Source organism: Lemur catta, chromosome 14 (assembly GCF_020740605.2).
Source record: "Lemur catta isolate mLemCat1 chromosome 14, mLemCat1.pri, whole genome shotgun sequence".
NCBI classification, from domain to species: domain Eukaryota; kingdom Metazoa; phylum Chordata; class Mammalia; order Primates; family Lemuridae; genus Lemur; species Lemur catta.
The window spans coordinates 28,402,263-28,424,740 of NC_059141.1; the positions used below are offsets into that span (position 1 = coordinate 28,402,263).

General features: G+C 40.3%; 1 protein-coding gene across 1 annotated transcript in view; it reads right to left on the bottom strand.

Annotated features, from left to right (window-relative positions):
* The window catches only part of PLCE1 (phospholipase C epsilon 1), a 249,379-nt gene extending 230,476 nt beyond the window's left edge, over nt 1-18,903 (bottom strand). Inside the window, exon 1 of the mRNA XM_045568895.1 lies at nt 17,542-18,903. Coding sequence (XP_045424851.1) covers nt 17,542-18,747 — 1,206 coding nt within the window. The 5' untranslated portion in view covers nt 18,748-18,903. The remainder of the gene's footprint in view (nt 1-17,541) is intronic.
* Between the last annotated feature and the right edge of the window lie 3,575 nt (nt 18,904-22,478).

Sequence of the window (22,478 nt, forward strand, 5' to 3'; positions counted from 1 at the left end):
TCATAAAATAAAAATGAAACCTTGGGGAAATAATATGAAGCACACCTTAAGGCTATATTATTTTTAGTCTTCAAAAGTCATTGTTCTCTATGTTTAAAGGCAACTACTGGTTAACTTGAAATGAGATATGATGCTCACTACCTTTACTCCCAAAGCAATAATTAATTTTTCAGTCCAACCAAGTAGAAGAAGACACATCGGACTTTCCTCATTTCTTTTTTTTCCAATTAAAAAAAAAAGAAAGAAAGAAAGAAAGAAAGAGGAGGAAAAAGAAGAGTTCCCTGTCTTTGTGCATAAGGAAATAAAATACGGCATGTTTAAATTGCAATGTGGAGTCTAGATATGTTTTTACCAGCATAATTTCAACTTTCTCCAAAAACATCTGTAAAAGAAATTACCAATAAAAATACTCCATGGCAAATTTTATAGTCAGGCGATACAAAGTAACAGATTTATCTACTGCTAGGGCACCTCTCCTGTCTTCCCCAGCCTCCCCTGCCTACGTGTCCTTCACTCTCTAAGAAGGGGACATGGGGAGAAGGACTCACACCTCTCTTTTCCCAGGGATTTGTTTATTACTTTGTGAGTTGGTATTTAAGGGGAAGGAGGAAAGAGAAAAAGAGCAATGGGAGTGCTGCTTTAAACGTTATTAGTAGTACTTCTTGTCAAATGCAACTGAATTGAACTTTGAAAACATTGCTTTTGGTTTCTCACAAGCCTCTAGGTTTCCACTTGGGCATTCTCCCTTCTAATCTCTACATAGTCAATAATTAGTCAAGTAAGGATGTGCTGAGAACTTGTTTTGTGCAAAGCATTATTCTGGATAGAAAGGATTACAAAATTAAATAAGAAATTCATGTCCTTGAGAAACTTAAAACCTAGACAGAATTCATAGGAAAAGGCGTGGAACGGAACCAAGGAACCATTAGCTTGATGGATAGGTGTGGAAGAAATTAGAGAAGGAGGAAGTAGTCACTTTTAAAATTTTAGATACCAGTTTTTCTTGACAAGGAGTGTGTATTACTTTTGTATTTTTTTTTTAATTTAAAGCCATGTTAGAGAGACAAGATTTAAAAAATACAAAAGAAAGTGTCCAAGTAGCAAGTTAGATGATCCAAACCCTATCTGTAGGTCTGTAGGCAGTTTGCTGGTCACTGTTCAATTTTAATCACGTTGAGGAGAATACTGATGTTTAGCAGGCTGATGAACTCTGTGCTGTATTTGCTCCCAGCACATTTCAATTCTGAATCCAGGCTTATTTTACTAACAGTGACTTTAAGCTTCAATCTTTGTGATCTCATGATACAAATGAATAATACTTTTATAATGCCCACTGGCCTCCCATATTTCCCAGTGTTTGACCACATAACCAGAATTTCCAACTGGTTTGGGATGCCTATGCTTATCTACAAAATTTATGGAATGATGTACCCTTTAGATGAGCATAGTTTCTTTTTAGATGGATGAGTTTTTCTTACAATGAGCTACGATAATGAAGCAGATGTTTGATCATCTAACTAGACCAAAGCAGGTCGCAAAATCTTCAAGCATCTTACTCATCTTGCTCATCAAAAACTGCAAATCTCTTCTGTAATTTCAATTTTTTCTAAGTAACTCTGGAAGTCTTATTTGTTTGGTTTGGATTTTGCTTTTACCTTAACATGTTCTAATTCAGTATATTCAGATGTCTTGTCCCATTGGCAAGAAAATGATGCATTTCAAACCACTATTAATTCACAGAGCATTTTGAGCCCCAAAAGTCCTTAATCTGAAAAAGTAGCTGAGGAGATCTTGTCAACAGGTTTCCATTGCTGAGAGATCTGATGGCATTAAAATAAATATTAATATTCTGCTTCAGCTTCTTCCAACTATCCCATCCCATAAACTGGCAATAGCTGAGGGCAGAAGCATATAAGTCAACAACTTTGATCATATTCTCCATCACATCATGCTATGAGCCTGGCCTACACTTTCTTCTGAAAAAATAAAATAGAAGTTGGTTACACCAATTATCTCTTTGAATTGAACAAACTCTTGGAAGCTGCATATGCAAGTTCCTTGCATATGACTACAAGTGAACTCAGTGTTTATATGTTTAGAAAAAGCTTCTCAAATTCCTTCCTGGCAAGTAGTTTAGACACCCTTTAGTTCATATTTGTTAGATAATTATTCTTTAAAACTTTTTTGCAAAAAACCTTCTGAGTATTGTATTTAAAGTTCAACTCATAGGTTACAAAGTTAGATGCCCTGACAGAGAACTGGGTAGATTGGGATAGATTAAGAGCACCTCATAAAAGAGATGGGATGGGCTTTGTAAAATGGACAGGATCTTAAGTAGTGGCGTGAATGGTGGCATGACCAGAAGAGGGAACCAGCTCAGGCAAGGGCTTAGAGGCTGGTAGGGAACAGAATAGCACTATTCATAATGGCCCCAAACTGGGAATTGGGGAATGGATAAAGAGTAGGATATTCATGAAATAACAATGAGAATGCACAAACTACAACTACATGCAATAACAGGGATGAGTCTCACACATATAATGTTGGGTAAAAGGAGACAGACAAAATGTTACCTACTATCAATTCATTTATATAATGTTCAAAAATAGGCCAAGTGTGGCTAGACATGGTGGCTCACACCTGTAATCCCAGTACTTTGGAAGGCCAAGGTGGGAGGATCACTTGAGGCCTGGAGTTCAAAACCAGTCTGGGCACCAGAGTGAGACCCATCTCTAAAAACTATTAAATTAAATTAAATTAAAATTAAACAATTTGAAAATTTACAACAAACCTAAGAGGTAGGTTAAATTATTACCCCCATTTTAGAAATAGAGGCACAAAGAGGTTAAGAAACTTGCTTTAGGTCATAGAGCTAATAAACGCAGGTTCAGAATCAGAAACCAAGCAGACCGGCTCCCAAGCTCATACACCTAACCATTATGGAGCCTTGAGTCCTCAATTACTTAGCTGTTACAATTCGATCAGTTCAGTTCCTCACTCTTTGGGTCAGAAATAGTGTTTGACATCCTGGCACAGGGCAGGAAAGTTGGCTTGAGAGCAAGCGACCTGGGTTCTAGGCCTGGCTCCAAAACTGATGCCTGACCGGACCTGGGCAAAGCCATTGTCTCATTTTCAGCCTCAGTTTCTCTCACTGTAAAATGAAGGGTTGGACTTGATGATGTCTAAGGCCCTTCCAGTGCTGATGTTTTATGAGCCTAGAATTCCTGGCTCAATTCCTTGCAGTCCAGACCCTGCCTTCCTGAGCCAGGTCTAGCTCCTCCCGCTGGGCTCAATGTCTTGCATTTGGCTCTGCTTCCCATAAATAAGAGAAAAAGAACAAGGGAAAATATCCTCCTGAGTGACTGGGAGGGAATCCCATGGCTGCTCTGTAGGCTTTGAAGAACTTTCAGTCATTAACCAGAGAGAGCTACCTGCCAACTGAAGGATGGAAAGAAACTAGACTGAGGGGAGAAATGAACTCACAAAACCTGGCCATGTTCAAATTAAAAGGGTATTTCTGAGGACTTAAAGAACTGACAATGTTATTGCAACAAGATGAGCCAGCTTCTCAAAGAACTGAAGACAGGATAAGCTGTCTTATCCAGTATGGATCAGAGAAGGCAGGACAAATCTGATAAACTGTGCGCCAAGATTATTGACAATCTGAGAAGGTGGAGGAATACATGAGAGACAGCACCGGCATGTCTGCCTCCACCATCCCACCAAGAACTCCTTCAGGGTCGGTGCTGTGTCTTAGGAATCTATACAACCCAGGAACCCTTAAGGCATTAGAGTTCAGAGTCAGCTGACATTAACAGAGCACCTACTAGGTGACACGGCTATTTGTGTCAGAATTATACATATTCTTATTCTATTTTAGAGATGAAGAGACACAGTCTACAGAGATCCAGATTCTATTTCTGGATCTTCCATCATCAGCTATGTGAACCTGGTTCAGTCATTTTACCTGTCTACGGCCTTGGCACTTTCTTCATAAAATGAGGGGATGAATAAAGTCATAAAAGACAGACCAGCTCAAAAACTCTATAGTTCATAAAGTCACCAAGGACTTATTGTATATCCACCTAGAAAAGCATTCATCTGGACTAATTTCTCTTTATTTCAGACCACTGGAATTCAACAGACTCTACTGTACTGAGCACAAAATATATGGATCCAAGAGAAAAACAACTGTAGCCTTGGGCTTCAGTAGCTCGTCTGTTTTCTGTTCCACGTGATACTACCCAGGATCAACATGTTTGGTTGGGCATCTTGAGACCTGAAAAGGCCACCTAGCCAAGGATGGCGGGGGAGATGGGGCTAATTCCAACCTGCCCTTTGGCATGAGCTTTGTGTCCATGGGGCTCGGTCCAGACCAAAGTGGCATTATGAGTTTGCAGGCACCGCTGAACTGTCCATCAACACTGAAGGAAAGTAGTAGCCGAGACTGTGACGCAATGGCTAAGTTTGTGATCAAGTTTGTGTTGTATACAGAACTTATAATTTTACCTTTGCTGAAAACACTTCCAGAATACCTCCTTTCATGTCCAGTCGGTTTATAAGATCCTCAATAAAAACCAGTCCTATCCTTTATAACCACATGTCAATACTGACCCAAACCAGCACTAGCCAGGATGCTGGAATGAATTATTTCTAAAATCTCAATCCAACCTCAAAAGATTAAGACATTTTGCATAATGGAAGCATAAATGGAAAATCGGGGCAGACTTTCCAGGTGATTCCTTGGAAAGGAGCAGCCCTTGTTTAGCTGAGCACATCCTGGTGCTTAAAATAAATCTATTCCATTACCTTCACACTTCCAAAGTATGGAAACTACTAAATGCATTTGGTAAAAATACAGAAAAACAAACACTCTGAGGAAAACACTCACTGGATTCTCTGGGCTTCTAAAGTATTGTCATTTCGTGTGGACAATGGTTCTTGGCCACCACTGTCAAGTCATTCATGTGAGGCTCCTGACTTTTGCAGCAACTATTTACATTTGCACTGGTTCATTCACATTCTGTTTCTTTTATATTGTGATCAATAGCTATCAAGACCCTTCATTCTGGATTTCCTTGATCAGTCTGAATTTCAAATATTCTGCCCCTCTTTCCTCTGAATAAAAAGTTCCCAATCTTTTTATTTGGAAAATATGGTCACCATAATAATGGCATCCTCCTCACAGAAATATCAGCCAAGCCAGAGTCACACTATCATTACACTATCCACATTTGATTTGTGGCCATCAAAAGGGGAACTGGCTGGTCTACCCAGGGCCTGAGACCATTTTCTTGGTCTCATTAAAGAGAAAAATAATGCATTTGCTACTAAACAATTTAGAACTCAAATGAATTTTTCCCTTGTTCTGGAAGAGAGTTTTTCAAGGCTAAGGAGTTACTATTTGATGGAAGTGTACAAAATCTGGAAAAACTGAAGCCACGGGGCTTTCCCACTGCCAAACTCCCACAGGCTGGCTCTCAGGCACATCACACTCACCGTTAAAGTGTCACCATTTATAATTTGGTGCTAAATCTTTCTGAAGCTAAAGCTACTCAACATGGTCCACTAACAAATTGATTCCTTATTCTATTAAAACATGGGGATAAAATGAAGTAGGTGTTGGTGATAAAAGTTATCTAATCCCAAGCTGAAAATGAAGTTATTATTTATTCATGCCAGCACCATGAAAGGGAAACCAAAGAGCTGGGTTTCAGGAAGCAGGTTCAACTCGATGCTTGCAGGACTTCTGAAAGGGAAACAGGCTGCCTCTAGCTTTGTTTTGCTGCCTCCCCAGTAATTTTGTACGTCCTTTTCCACCAGGTACCTCACTCTAAATCCTTAGAGCATGGAGTGAAGGAGAAAAGTTACAGGGAGATTTTATACTGTTTGCCAAGTGCTTGAATGCACAACCGGCTCAATTTTTTTTCTCCTGCCTCACGACCTCATGAAGTAGGTGAAAACTTCCTTTTAATGGCGTGAATGTGGAAAGAAACACTACTGAGTCATGTTTTTCATACTCAGGTCAGTTGGTCAGAACTCTTGAAGATCACAGAAAACTTTAAAGTAAAATAGAAAAATACTAACTTATGTTTTGGGGCATATTTCAGTATGATTGTGAATAAGCTATAGATTCTGACTTAGATGTGCGCAGTTAGCTTTGGACTTTGTTTTTACTTACTCACTTACTTACAAAACTTTTTAATTGTACTTCTAAACTACAGCAATTCTGTAAAAAGCTCAAACCTTGGGGCTTGGTTTCGCCCTCCTTGCAGGCTGAGTCATAAAAATAAGCCTCAGCCATTTCAATAGACAACACGCCCCTTGCATTAAGAATTGGTATTGTTCCCCACATCTCTCATTTCATCCAAAAGTCACACCCAGCTCACATTTGAAGAAAGAGCTCCAGGACTCATCCAGCTCAACATTTGCACATTTAATAAGAGAACAGAACCTCTGCCAAGTTATAGGGGTGAGTTGCATCAGAATCTTCCAGAGGAACCTCTTAGGAACATGGACTTTAGAGGAAGCCAGACCTGGGTTCAAGTCCAGACACCGTGTAACTTTCTTTTTCTTTTTTCTTTTTTTATGAAGGGGTAGGGGGTCATGAGGAGGGGTACTCAGTTGCTTTGTTGTTCTTGTTTTGTTTTTGTTTTGTTCTTGTTGAGACAGAGTCTCACTCTATTACCCTAGGTAGAGTGCAGTGGCGTCATTGTAACTCACTGCAACCTCCAACTCCTGGGCTCAAGCAATCCTTCTGCCTCAGCCTCTCAGGTACCTGGGACTACAGGGGCATGCCACAATGCCCAGCTAGGTTTCTTTCTTTCTTTCTTTTCTCTCTTTCTCTCTTTCTTTCTTTCTCTTTCTTTCTTTCTTTCCTTCTTTCCTTCTTTCCTTTCTTCCTTTCTTTTCTTTCTTTCCCTCCCTCCCTCCCTTCCTTCCTTCCTTCCCTTCCTTCCTTCCTTTCTTTCTCTCTCTCTTTTCTTTCTTTCTTCTTTCTTTCTTTTTGGTAGAGACAGGGTCTCACTCTTGCTCAGACTAGTCTCGAACTCCTGAGCTCAAGCAATCTTCCTGCCTCGGCCTCCCAGAGTGCTAGGATTACAGGCGTGAGCCACCGCCCCTGGCCGACACCCTGTGACCTTGCTCACATTACTTGTTCTGAGTATAAAATGGGGGTGTTTACAGCATCTGCCTTGTAGACAGTTGCTAGGAGAAATAAAGGAGAAAAAAGAAAAGATATCTGGGAAGCCCAGTGCTTGGCACACAGTAAGTGCCTGTAAGGGCTACAGTTTTACTTCTGCAGACATTTCTGGGCTTGGCCAATGATGAAGGAGCATCTCTCCCCTGCCCTTCTGCTACACCAGGTGCTGGGGAGCAACAAGATTCACTCCAAATCAAACCTCGAGGAGCTACTGCTGGGGGAGGTAGAATGTTCACTCAACTCAAAATCAAGGTCAGGATTTAAATCAAGAAGTCATAGACTGGAGGGCTTTTAGAGTTAAGAGGAAATGTGTAATTTATAATTCATTAAATGACTTTATGCATAGTATATACACAGTGTCTGACACATAGTAGACAATGAATACATATGTGCCCTCATTCTCTTTTTACACCAAAAGGAACTAAAATCCTTAGCCCTAAAGTGACTTGCCCAAGGTCACACAATCAGTTAATGGCAGAACTTGAATTATGAAATGTGCAATTTCCCTAAGTACTAAGTTTAACAGTTGATATCTCTGACATTTCACTTTGACACATCTTGTTTTATTTTTATTGTGAAGGTACATCTTCAATCTTCCAAACACATGTTTTAGCTTGTGATTATCTTTCACATTTCTTTTAAGAGCAATTTTTGTGAAACCATGGATAAGTCAAAAATTAGTGTTATTCTCGAATATGAGTTCAATCAATGCAGCACAGACAACTCAAAATATCAATGAAGTGTTTGGGAAGGATGTGGCTAATGAATGCACAGTACATCAATGGTTTGAGAAGTCTGAGAACAAATCAGCAAGGTACAGAAGCTGGATAGATGGGTTCCACATGAATTAAACAAGCGTCAGAAGAGAAATTGTCTCGAATCTTTCTTTGCTGTCACAACAAAAAGGCAAACCATTTCTACACTGTATTGTTAAGTGTGATGAAAAATGGATTCTTTTTGACAATCTCAAGTGTTCGGCACAATGGCTGGATAAAGATGAAGTGCTGAAACACAGTCCAAACTGAATATTCATCCAAAAAAGCTAAGGGTGTCTGTTTGGTGGTCCAGCGCTGGTATTATCTACTACAGCTTCATGAAACCTGGTCAACCAATTATATCGGATGTCTACTGCAACCAGTTGGATGAAATGATGAGGATGCTTTTGATTAAGCAGCTGAGATGGGTCAATAGAGACAGGCCAATCCTCTTGCAAGATAACACTCAACCACATGTTGTACACACAACACTGCTCACACTACAGCAGCTGGACTTGGAAACTCTCTGTCATCCACTGTACTCACTAGATCTTGCACCAACTGACTACTGCTTCTTCCAGGCTTTGGACCACTTCTTGCAAGGAAAAATATTCAATTCTCAACAAGCTGTGGAAAACAACGCCTTTTGCGATTTCATCGCCACTTGCTCTCCAGGCTTCTTTGCCGCTGGCATAAACAAGCTACTGTTAAGATGGCAAAACTGTGTCAATGGTTTAGGCACATACTTTGATTAATTGTACTGCTTCTTGTTTTAAATATAATAAACTACACTTTTGATTCAAAATCAGACATTTCATATTTAATGACCTAATACTTGTCTTTTTAGAGGAGGGGGTGCCATTTCAGGTTTATTATGGAGAGTACTGGGGTGAGATGGTTGGAAGGAACTGGCCAAACACCTTCCAAACCCCATAAATGATCTCCCAACTTACAGCCAGGGCACGCTGTCTCCATCCCTTCACCTGCACCCCCATCCCTGACCATCACTGAGAGACAGAGGCTAGATTCCTCCCGGTCCATGTGCAAACCCCTGCCTGGGAAGGACTGGGGCCTCTGAAAGGCAGGGACAGAACTCCAGGGTCTTGAGGGGGCACTTCTTTCCTTCCTGGCCCACTGCAGCACATATCCGTCTCAGGTGCTCCCTTGTTCACACAATATGTCTGGAAACTTCCCCAAGGTTTGTAACAGCCAGTTGACATGGGGAGCCAGAGACAAGGAGATGCAAACATGACCCTTCTTTGTCTTTCAGGCCAAGTCTGTGGAGGCGACAAGCATGGATCTCTGAGTTCACAGGACTGAAAAAGACCCTTTTGAATTTCAAAGGAAAATCCTGATTCTGTCCTAGGTATTGCACAAAAGAGCTGGCTCCAAGCTCCAAGGGTTGGGGGAGGACAGCTAATAAGCCTACACTGGGTCTGGGGAAGGAGAGAAGGAGTCATCAGGAGTGGGCGGAAATGGCCTTCCTTCATTTATCATTCAGGGAGTCATTTAGGAAACATGTATTGAGCACTTACTGCCAGAGGACTCTGGACTGGGGTCCAGGGTAGGAGTAGGGGGCTTGCAGGGAAGACCGCCGAGAGAATGTGGAACTAAGCTCGGGCCTAAAGGTTGGATAGGAGTTAGCCAAGTAGAGAGGGATGTTCTGAGCCGGGGGTAGGCATACTTTTGCTGTAAAGGACCAGATGATAAATATTTTAGTCTTTGCAGGTCACACAGTCTCTCTTGCAGCTACTCAACTCTGCCATTACAGCATGAAAGCAGCAATGGACAACACACAAAGCAATGAGTGTGACTGTGCTCCAGTAACCTTTCTTTATGAACACTAAAATTTAACTTTCATATAATTTTCACATGTCATGAAATAGTATTCTTCTTTTGATTTTTTTGACCATTTAAAAATGCAGAAGCCACTCTTAGCTTATATTTTAAGAACATCTGTATTGAGGTACATGGAGTCAGCACCATTCCTGAACCAGGAAGATGACGTTCATTTCTAAACCACAGGCTTGCTTAGACCCTTGTGCCCAAGTCTAGGACTAGTGTGACACAAGAGCTGCCCAGAGCTCAAAATTTAAGCAGGCACTCACTAATAAGCACAGGGTTGGCCCTTGTGGGGACCCTGAGAGAGAGTGCCTCCTTAAACTTGGTACCCCAGGGACCTCACTTGTTTTACCCTAGCGCTGGCCCTGCTTGTACCTGTGCAGAATGGAGCACATTATTGAGAAGTGGTGACCTCCTCTTCAGCCATCACTGTGTGGGACGCCCTCCTTGTGATGTACAAGTTTGCAGACCGACAATCTGACGCCCAGCTTCTGCTCTGGGGTGCAGAATTGGGAAAATAAGAAAAATGATCTATATAATAAAAAGTTTAAGCAGAAAGGGAAAAGGCAGAAACAAAAGCTATGCAGACTGCAGTTTGGGGAGAATCTGGGGGAGAAAGAGGATAAAAAATCTTCTTTGAAAGTTGCTGCTGGCACTAATGTGAGAAAGACTGAGAATGAGATCAACATCCAAGGAACATGTTTAACAGGTTTCACTGTGCAGTAAAATCAAACCTCCTTTGCTGCTTCCTTGACTTTCATTCATTATATCTAGATCCATAGCTATACCTATATCTAAATATACATTACAAATCATATGTCTGATAATGAACTTATATGCAGAATATATAAAGAACTCAAAAACAAGAAGACAACTCAGTTTAAAAATGGGCAAAGGATTTGACTGGACATTTCTCCAAGGCTGTACAAATGGCTAACAGCAGATGAAAAGATGTTCAGTATCATTTGCTGTCAGGAAAATGCAGATCAAAACAACAATGAAATATTAGTTCATACCCATTAGGATGGCTATAAGTAAAAAGACAGGCAATAAAAAATGTTGGTCAGGATGTAGAGAAATCAGAACCTTCGTGTATTGCTAGTGGAAATGTAAAATGGTACAGCTGCTCTGGAAAACAGTCTGGCAGTTCCTCAGAAGATCAAACACAGTTATCCTATGAGCCAGCAATTCTACTCCTGGGTATATATCCAGGAGAAATGAAAACATATGTCCTCACAGAAACTAATACATGAATTCTCACAGCAGCATTATTCTTAACAGCCCCAAAGTGGAAAATAACCCAATGTCCAACAATTGATGCACAGATAAATACAATAAAATGTGACATATCCATACAATGAAATATTATTCAGCAGTAAAAAGTAATGAAGTACTGATTCATGCTACAATATGGATTGCATTAAGTGAAAGAAGTCAGTTGCAAAGACCACATACTATATGAGTCCATTCCTATGAAAGTTCAGAATAGGAGAATCTGCAGGGATAGAAAGTGGATTAGTCATTGCTTGGGGTTAGGGAAAGGGGAAAGGAGTAGGGAGCTAGAAGGTGACAGCTAAAGGGTATGGGGGTTTCTTTTTGAGGTCATGAAACGGTTCTAAAATTGACTGTGGTCATGCTTGCATATATCTGTGAATATATCAAAAACCATTGAATTGTACACTTCAAATGGGTCAGTTGTATGGTATGTAAATTGTATCTCAATAAAGCTGTTAACAAAAAAGTAAAGAAATCGAAGCATTTCTCCTCCCTTCCAAGGAGATCTGCTATTGTGTTTCAGAGGACCAGCTGGCCCTCCTTATCCTTGAAAGGTGATCACATGTCTTTGTGTTGCTGAAGGCTGGGCTGGTTTTCTGCTGAGCTTTCTGAGGGTTTGAGGAATGATGGCCTAAATGAGAGGGAAGGGGCTGGGGTTCAGGGCAGGGGCCTAAGCACTGGGGTTTAGTGTTTGGCTGCCTGAGCTCTGCAGGACCCATGTTTCGTGTGAGGCTCTGAATGTGTCCAGGCCAGCCACTAGAACAAAGGACATTGAAAAGGGCACTATTTGGGTGTCATGGAGCTCTTCAAGTCCAGAAAATGAGCCCAGCACCACTGTCTGAGAACAGCTTTTCAGGGAGGGCCCTGCCTTAGCTACCAGTTAGTCTAGACACGGGGGTCACAGGACGGTCACCCCCCTACACACTGATGCTTCAAACCCTGGAAAGCTGAATCATTTGGTCACCAAGGTGGAAACCTCCCACCACCCCAGGATGCCTATAAGCCCTGCGAGGTCACTGTACTTGAATTGGTACCCACGGAAGAGGATACTCCTGCGGCTCATGACTCTGCAGAGGTCATTCTATGGGCAGCCGAGTCCCTCCTCTGTGAAATGCAGGGTGTGGGTGAGACCAGGGCTCCACCTCACAGTCTTAGCCTTGCCACTGGCTCTGATTCTTTTCAGGCCACATGGCCCATTGTAAGGGATGAGGCCTCTCCAGCTGCTAGTTCCCATTAGGCAGGACATTTGGGGGAAAGATAAAAAATAACAGTCCTAATGCTGATACTGTCCCAAGGCTACCATGAGAATAACAGTGGCCACCAGTGCATTTGTCTTACACCAGCGTCCAGGGTCAGGGTTATTCATTCCATCTCTTACCAAATCCTAGCCACAGAGCGGGTGTAACTACAGAGATGTGGAAGGAAATTTATTCTACACTGCCCCAACGCAGCTAATAAGGACAGGTAGTCCAATCAGCACAGAGCTGGCCCCTGACAGCCGTCACATTTTCCACTGATGCACCAGACGTGACTAAACTGCACAGGGCTGGAGCAGGGGCTGGATTCCCTTTCACTGTGCTCAGCAGGAAGGGGCCAGCATCATCCTATACCTATGTCACAAGCTCAACACATGGAATGGAAGAGGCGGCCTGGCAGATCACCAAGCACGGGCTTCCGGCTTAGCCTAAGCACCCCACAAAATTTTAATTATTTCAAGGTCCAAATTGTACCCAAGCTCCAGGGCAACTAAACTTCCAGTCCAGAAAACAAGACATGTTGCTATTTCAACAGCCATCCCTTACAGCACTGGACAGCAGGGCTCAGTGGATGTTTGGTCATCCATAAAAGTTACAACTTAGAAGACAATTTATTATGGGTTAGTCCCTTTACATGTAACAGACATTATCACTCTCCTAGGGCTCAGTTCAGTTCAGTTTGAAAGAGATGTAATATAGAATCAAGGACATATATGCCAACAAGGGTATTTTTGTGCAATACTCAAAAAACTATCATTGCCTCTTAATGTTTAATTTTCTGTACTTGAGAGTAAAGTAGGAAGAAGACAGACAAATTTTAGAAGGAAGAAAGCAGAACAAGAAGCAGCAATATAAAAGCTGCTTTTGATCTTCCTTTTTAATTTAGTTTTTCTAGTCTGATTTCTTAAAAAAATCTTTTTCTTTATTTTTTATTCATTCTTCATTTTTCATTTTATTCTGCTTTTATTCTTTTTTTAATAATTGAATCACATCTTTTTGTTTGTTTGTTTTTTAGTCTTTATTTTATCTGAAATTTATTTTTTTTTCTATTTTGCCATACATATTCTTATATAGTAAATCCCCTTGTGATCAAGGAAGGGAAATAAATGCAGCATAAATACAGGAGCTGGTGGAATTTCTGCCCCAGCCATGCTCACTTTCTCTGAGTGCACATGGCACTTGGGTTATGTGAGTAATTCCAGTAGGGCAGAAGCAAGAACTTCTTGCACTTCACATTCAAGATAACTCTAGAAATGTCAACTCCCCAAAATTCAAGCAGGGAGAGAATTTTTTAAGAGGAAAAACAACTTTAACCAACATTTAGCCTGAAAACTTTAGCCACTTGCCAAAATATCCTGTCTTACTGAGCCAATAAATTGAAAGCAGAAGAGAGGGAGTATGACTGTAACAGGATAAGGGGTAGGGTTTTAATTTTTTATGAGGAGGAGGAGGAGGATACCAATACAGTTAGTCAGTCAGTAAGCATTAATCCTCATTAATGTCTTCCATTCAAAGCCATTCTCCTCGACACAGCTGTGCAAATATCAATTAATTGGGTCATTTTGACCAAGGCATCCAAGAAAAAAAAAATTTGAATGTGAGGCCAAAGAATTAATTGGACAAATAACACATTCTTTAAACGTGTGGGAAGGATTGTTCAAGCTCCCACTCACTGTAAACTGAGTGAGAAGTCACCAAAGAGCAGAGTGAGGTGGAGCATGTTCACGACAAAGCATGAAATAAATGGGCAGAGTGAGAATAGTAGCCCTCGCTTCTTGCCGGCACTGTGCTGAGGGTGGCATTTCGCCTAATGCCTGGGATAACACCATTATCCCCAGTGTGTGTATCAGGTAATCAGGAACAAAGAGGTCAAACAGCTTGCCAGAGTTCAACGGCCAGTCAGTGGCAGAGTCAGGGTCACAACTGAAGTTCAGGGTGACTAACTACAGAGACTGTGTTTCTAACCATGAAATTGTCCTTGTCTTCTATATACATGGCCTTATGCTTGCATCATAAAGAGTTAAGAAACATAGGATCTATTTCTTGCCCTTCATAAATTTATAATCTGAGTCAGCAGCTCACGCCTATAGTTCCAGCTACTCCACAGGCTGAGGCGGGAGAATGGCTTGAGGCCAGGAGTAGGAGACCAGCCGGGGCCACATAGCCAGATCCCATTTCTAAAAATAAATAAATAAATAATTGGTAATCTGATTGGGGAACCAGGAGGGATACACCTGAAATAATCAGAGCACAGAGACAGGAAATAATCGGGGTCTGCATCTTTGAGAGAAGCAATTCACAGGAGCTAGGGGAAGTGGTTATAATTCATCTGTGCAACTTTTGAGGATTTCCACCGGATTCTAAACTAAAAACAAGATGTACAGAATACCATATCTTAGAAAATACTGATTAATTCCTGTTATGGTGTGGTTTGAACATACAGAAAGGGCTTTCATTTTCAGAGATCTCCCTTAAGGAAGGACAGAAGGACAGCCAGCCTGTCCCCAGCTGCACCTTAGGGGTTAATAAAAATGCCAACCTCCTCCCAGCCTGATCAGACAGAGGGGATAGAAGTTCCTGAAGGCCCGCTCTGCCAGAGGCTTGGCAACCACTCCCTGCCTCCCGAGACTAAGAAGCAGGCAGGAGACAATTTGCATCATGTCTTTGGTCCCTCTCATTGGAATTTAACCAGCCCAGGGGCTGTGACTGACGGGAAAGAGCAGGCTTGAGCTAGGGACCAGCGAACGTGCTCAGAGGAAACAGTAGCAGCACTGCAGAAAGCATAAACCGGAGGAAAGCATGGGCATGCCAAAAAGGATTCTGAAATTTACACCAGATTCACACCCCTCTCTGGGAAACTATGATAAAGGTTCTGAAGCAGCCTGTTTCCATTCACTGTGCTATATTTACATCTCTGTTGTGCTCTTAATGTTCACGCGTACATGATTTAAAAACCGCTGCTTTCTTAAGTGAGATGTTATGCTGCTCACAGCAGCAGCTTCACGGTGGGGCGCTACTGGGCAAGTCGTCACAGCGCAGAGCAGGACGGGCAGGCCTGTGACAAGCGCCTTGTCTGCGACTCAGGTTTCACGTGGAATCAGGTGAAGAGATCCAGACACGAATCCGTGGACACTGGCTGGGATGAGGGGTCAGCTGTATAGATAAGGGCCCTCAGGCTTTCACTTTTCAAGCAGGCTCCCGGGTCAGCCCTGCTGTTCCTGAGAACCCAAGCCATGTCAGGGTCTTCAGGGAAAAGCAAATATTCCCGTAAGGTCCTAACCGAAAACCAAAGAGTTTGGTTTAAACTCCTAGCCAATATCAACTCCACAGAATCCTTAGAATCATCCTGAAAAAGTACTCATGCTGTGCTCTACCCCAGTGATTCTGATTCAAAGCACCCGGGGAGAAGTCTAGACACTGACTGTAAGTTAGAAAGAATCACCATGTCTAACATGACCAAGGCTGAGATACCATAAACACCCATGAGAGGGACAACTCAATCAATAGATGCTGAAATGAACAGAATTCTTCTGCTTTTAAAGGCTTACGCTAAATTGTATTCCTTTCTAGATCTTAAGAAATTACCAATGAGTGTGAGCTGCCTGGATTACAATCCTAGTTACATCACTTACCAGCTAAGTGACCTTGGACAAGGGACATAACTTCCCAGGGAATCAGTTTTCTTAGCAGTACAATGAGGTTAATAATCACAACACCATAAGTTAGTTGAGATGACAGCATGACATCAAGTATGTAAATTATTTAGCCCAATATCTGGCACATGTTAAATGCCCGATAACTGTGAGCTACCATGATTGATGATGAGGCGAATGAAAGTAAAAATACACCAGTTATATTTCAATAAAAGGGATATTTTTCTAGACTGCATGTTTATTTTTAATACCAGGTTTTAAAGGAACTGTGAAGAACTGGAATGTGAGAGTTCTAGAAGGAGTTTCACACAGAGAATGACTGAAGGAAGCCAGAGTGTTTAGCCAGGAGAAGGAAAAACAAGGAGGGCACATGGTACTGTCTTCAGATGCAAAGATCAGGTCTGAGAGCAGGTGATCTGATCTTGTGCATTTCTAAAACAGGATTCTTAACAAGGGGAGACTATGGATAGAATTCAAAGGACGTGGAAATTGGGATGAGAAAAAAAAGTGAATCTTCATTTTCATTAATCTTAAATGGAAATTTAGCATTTCCTTCAGTTATGAATACAGGCAACAAACCTCAGTAGTAGTAGTAGTAGTAACTGTGATCTGATACAGTTATGGTAGATATCCCAAAATACTATTAATATTTAAGGTGGCCGACTGCATTGGTTTGCCTTGGTTGCAAGACTGACAATTTAAGGCTGCTCAAGTCTTTTGCATGAGGTAGTGTAGTATTTACACATAATCCATGCATATCCTCCCACATACATGAAATCTTCACTAGATTACTTACACTAATACAGTGTAAATGCTATGTAAATAGTGTTATACTGTACTGGTTTTATACTTGTATTATTTTTTATTGTTGTATCGTTATTATTTTTTTACTATTTTGAATTCTTGGACACAGAATTCACGAATATGGAGGGCCAACTGAAATTACTGCTAGTTATCACATTATTTAATGTGTTAATAAACAAGCACCTAAATTGCCATATTTACAATTTCAAAAAAATCTCAATAAATGTATATCAACACAATCTACCCTTTATAATGTTTTCTATTTCATTTGATGCATTTAAAAGCATTATTCTGAGTCCATAGGCTTCATCACTTTGCCAAAGGGGTCTGTAGCAAAAAAAGTTTAAGAAGGAAGAAACTGAGACCATTGATTGGAAAACCAGAATTAAGTTCCTTTAGGTCTAGAAACCTAAAAATAATAATGAACTACATGAAGAGAATCCAGGCATTTTCCACCAAAGGACACAAACACGTAATCAATAGATGGAGCCATTTTCCATTACCAGGAAATCTCCTAATTCCTCCACTCCTGAGAACACATCTATATATATTTTGTGACTTACTTATATTATTACAGAATCAACTTAATCTTAATAGCTATCAATTGAAGTATCTATTTCCCAACAACTATAAATGCTTACCTTAAGAATAATAACTTAACAGATCTTAAAATTGTCCAAGAAGATAAAGGAAATTTGGATTTAAAAAAAAAAAGCAAGTTTAAAGAAATGATGAAAAGAAACTTGAACTCTTACCGGATACCACCAGGACTCTGACAGATGCTGGCTCCCACCTTGTCTTATCTCCATCGTTGACAGAGGTTCCATTATTCTTGCACCAGGCAGTAAGAGACCATTTCTCTTCTGATAAATGTAACTCCAGGCAACCAGCCCAATCTGGCCAGAAGGCAGAGTTCTCACGATTGCTCTTGTGCCGGTATACACAGATTTCTTAACTTCTCTGTCATTTTTACAAAATCTTCTAACTAACAAAGTAGACCGCTCCTTTTTGCCTTTTAAAAAGTCTTCTTCTACATCTTCACAATTATCAGGGAAGTCCTCAAAATGGCTCAAAAAGGTCTTGGCAGGAGAGCTGTCAGTAAAACCTTCCCTGCAAAAGCCATCACTTGAACATATCATGTCAACCTTCTGGCAAGAACGTTCGAAGCACAAGTATCTGTCATTCAAAGTGTCACAATGATCATACTGCTGCTGCCCGTTCTTATTATCACAGTTTTTGGCCAATTCCATTAGTTTACCATTATAGGCCACATAGTTTTTCGTTTGCTCTCCACCACCACCAGGCAGTGGTACACAATTTCCACAATTGTCCAAAATTAAGTTTTCCGATAGGGTACAGAAAGTGTCTGACATGCCTCTGTCAACTTCATAATGAAAATGAAATACTGCCATGTTGTTGTCAGGGTGTGCTCTGCCAGGCTCTAGGATTGCCGACTGATTTCCTAAAGGACTAACGTCCATGGGAGATGCATCTATTGCCAGCTGAATTCCAGGGAACACCTTTCTTTCCAGTGGAGAAGGAATTCCAGTTTCCAAACACAGGCCCTCCTCTGTGACAGAGTTGCATGTTTCATAAAACTGGCTCTGAGGGAGGCCATGCTGATGGTTTCTCAACATGTTTTTGCAGTTAATGTTAAGGTTTTTCACAGAATCTGGCATGCTTTTTTCCCAGCATTTTTCATTACTGTTCTCATCACTCACTATTTTCTCCCTTGCTATTGAGAGAACCTTGGGGGGCAAGTTGCAGCCAGAGGATTCTTTAAGTTTGTTCAGTTGTGAGACACTATGAGAAGTCTGCCCACTCTGCCTGACAGTATGTGCCATTGGAATACTGATGTCTGAGACCTTTTCATTACTTTCATCTGCAGTCGACTGGACAGAAATCACTTTTCTCTGAGTCATAGGTATGACAACAGAAGCTGCCATTTCTTCAGAAGTCATCTTGGACCAACACACAGGTTTCAGTTATTGCTCTGTTCCTCCTCCCTGGCAATCATGTCAAGGTTTTATAAAATGACTGATTATAAAAATAATCTCAGATATACAAGTCCTTCTGAGAAACAAAGTGACAATCCCTTTCATTCAGGTCCATTAAGAGTCAAATAAACTTTTCCAGTTATAACTCATATCATGAATATTTTTTTCTACATCAGGATTTTAAGGTGGTAGATCAATTTTCTTCCCTCTGTTATTTGAAGCAAATTTTTTGAAGACTTTTATTTTGGATTGCATTCTGCAACTTCTGATCCATCATTGGTTTGCAATGATTTAAAAATCCAGTTTGAATGTGTCCTGTTTCCTGTAAGAAAGAGGATAATGTCAAACACTGTGGCAGTAAATGACTTTTTTAAAAATGAGCTCATGTAATAATTCTAACCTATAGACCAATGATGAGGAAGGAGTTTTACAATCAGAAGTTAGTTTTTATGTTTTAAGTATTTATGCTTCTGAGTGAACATTTCATAACTTCTGCTTCCAGCCAAAATGGAGTAACAGGGGCCAGATTTATCCTCCTACCTTAAATAACTTAAAAATAAAGGAGAAATAAAGAAAAAGAAACAATGGTTTTCAGACATTGAACAACAAGCAACACAGAACAGTGATCTCTGAAAGAAGAAAAAAATGAGGCTAGCCTATAAATGCCCTAGCTTGCTGCTTAGAAAATTTCCAGGTTATAGGGCAGGGAAAGGGAACTCAGAACTCAACAGCCTACCCAAGTAGAAAAGAAAAAGTTGAGACTTCAGAGAGGCCAAGAAAGCTACAGAAATAAAGCACATTAACCAACAACGAGCAAGATAAGAATGACAGCAGACTTCTCATCAAAAACAATGCAAGCCAGAAGAAAGTGGAGGAAATCTTTAAAGTGCTGAAAGAAAAAGTACTGTCAATTTAGAATTCTATACCCGGCAAAAAAACTTCTGCAAATGAAAATTAAGTAAAAACTTTTTCACACATACAAAATTGAAAAAAGCTAACACTAGCAGGCCTGCATGACAAGAAATTATAAAGTCCTTTAGGCAGAAGGTTAATGATACCAGGTAGAAATATGCATCTATGTAAAGAAATAGAGAGCCTGAAAATGTTAAATATGTGGGTAAATACAATTTTTCTTATTTGTAAAATCACTTATCAAAATAATTGATGATTTAAAGGAAAAATAATGACAATGTATTATGGAGTATCTAACAAATGTAGAAGTAAAATATATGACAATAACAGCACAAAGGTCAAGAGAGAAGTAATGGAACTCTACTGCTATTGGTTATTTACTACACAAATCAGTATAATATTACTTAAAGGTAGACTGTGATAAGTTAAAGACATATACTGCAAACCCTAAAGCAACCACTTTCAAAAGAAATAGATAATTAGTCAAAAAATCAGAATCACAAAAAGTATTCAATGAATTTAACAAGTCAGAAAAAAGAAGAAAAGGTGAATAAAAAACGGATAAGACAAATAGGAAACTAATGGCAGATTTAAACATTTCAAAAAGCATCTTTAGGCAGTCTTTCCAGTTCTTTTCCCCACAAAATATAAATTTTTTTAACTTCCTCTGTTTCATTTGAATAAGAAACTATTCAGCTGAATGCCACTAGTCATAAAAAATTTTGTCTACAAAAGGCATTATTTAAAAAAATAGTGGCCGGGCGCGGTGGCTCACGCCTGTAATCCTAGCACTCTGGGAGGCCGAGGCGGGCGGATTGTTTGAGCTCAGGAGTTCGAGACCAGCCTGAGCAAGAGCAAGACCCCGTCTCTACTAAAAATAGAAAAGAAATTATATGGACAGCTAAAAACATATATATATATATATATATATATATATATATATATATATATATATATATATATATAAAAAATTAGCCGGGCATGGTGGTACATGCCTGTAGTCCCAGCTACTTGGGAGGCTGAGGCAGGAGAATTGCTCGAGCCTAGGAGTTTGAGGTTGCTGTGAGCTAGGCTGACGCCACGGCACTCACTCTAGCCCGGGCAACAGAGTGAGACTCTGTCTCAAAAAAAAAAAAAAATAGTTTAGCCCATACTGATTCTCCAAACAAATTATTGAACCTGCTCTATACTGGGCTCTGTTATTATTGAACCTCCTCTATATTAAACCTGCTCTATATTGAGCTCTGTGTTATCTACTAGATAGCCAGTAGCTACTTTTTCCATTTACTGTGGGAAGTTGAAATATAAAGGACATACAAGGTACTATGGGACCAGAAGGTGCCCATGATGAGTGTACCATTCCTTTGTAGGTAAAGCTGTTCTCCCCAAGGCACCTATCAGTAGTCATGCTCTGCTGTCAACACTAGCTCTGCCTTGCTTTTGCCCTTTGCCACACAGACATCTCTCTTCCCCCACTTCTTTTGTACCGTCACTTCCCAAAGAGCAATCAACTGCCCCTTCTTCCCTTACATATATGTTCCCTCAAGTACAAACACAGCCTCTCACCTGCTCTTAGCATATGCAGATGTCCACAACTACCCTGAAGGATCAGAGGACACCCGAGCAATCAGATCCTTTACAGGGAATAAACCAGCCCACATAGAGTAGCAACATCCTAGTTCAACATCCTTTCCACCTTTCACATTCTCCTTCTAACGTGGTTTCTTTTTGGGTTTTTTTGGAAAATGACTCTATTATTTTTATTGGATGTATGTTCAGTCTAAAAAAATTCAAACCATGTAGAAAACAACAAGGGAAAAAGTTTTTAAAACTTAACACAAATCCCACCCAGAGATAATTATTATCAATACTTAAAAAAAACTCTTTCCAGAACACTCCCTATGTGTCAATATACATAGAGATAAATGTATATAACTAAATACTAAACATGCTGCTTTTACTTGCTTTTTAAAATTCACAGTGGACCATGAACAACTTTTTATGTCAAGAATTATACAGATAACTTTAATCGTTAATGGCACTAACTTGAATTCAGTATCTTTGCTCTATTTTTCTAGAGATTTTTCAAGCCAAAACCTTCAGATTGACAGCTAATCTGTCCTTTGTCACCCATGAGTTAAGTCATTGAAGGTAGAAGGGGGAATTTTGGTGCTGCTTAGGTCCTATTCTAAATATTTTGTCATTATTATCTCATGTAATTCTCACTCAACTCTCCAAGATAGTGTGATGGTTTTAAAATGTGTCCACAAATTCTTTGATGCTCCTCCCTTCAAAAGACAGAGCATAATTCCTCTACCCTTGAATGTGGACTATGGACCAGGAAATCGGTAAAGCTCTGAAGGATGGGGGATTTGAGCTGGGACTTTACAGTCAGGTAGCAATTACTTGTTTGTATCTATGGAGAGGGAAAGAGACTTAGGGTAGAAGGAACAGTGTAATAAAAAATGAAGAAGTAGAAAAACACAATGCATAATCACGAATTCATCCAACCATCTTAGGAGAACATTCCATCCAAACAAAGAGAGTAAGAGTTGCTCAGTAATTTCACCATGGTGGAAATGGAACACTAAAGTAACTGTTAAAGCTGGTAATAGAATTTAATAGTCCTATTTGCATCTTTAAACTTAGAGTCTTACAGAGTCCCTTTGAGTATCTGTGTATGACAACCAACCACTGAACAGTCATTTACTTAGGCTTCTCTTCCCCTAGCCCACTCTGCAAAGAAATTAAAGAAAACATTTTGCCTATACAATCCTTTCCTC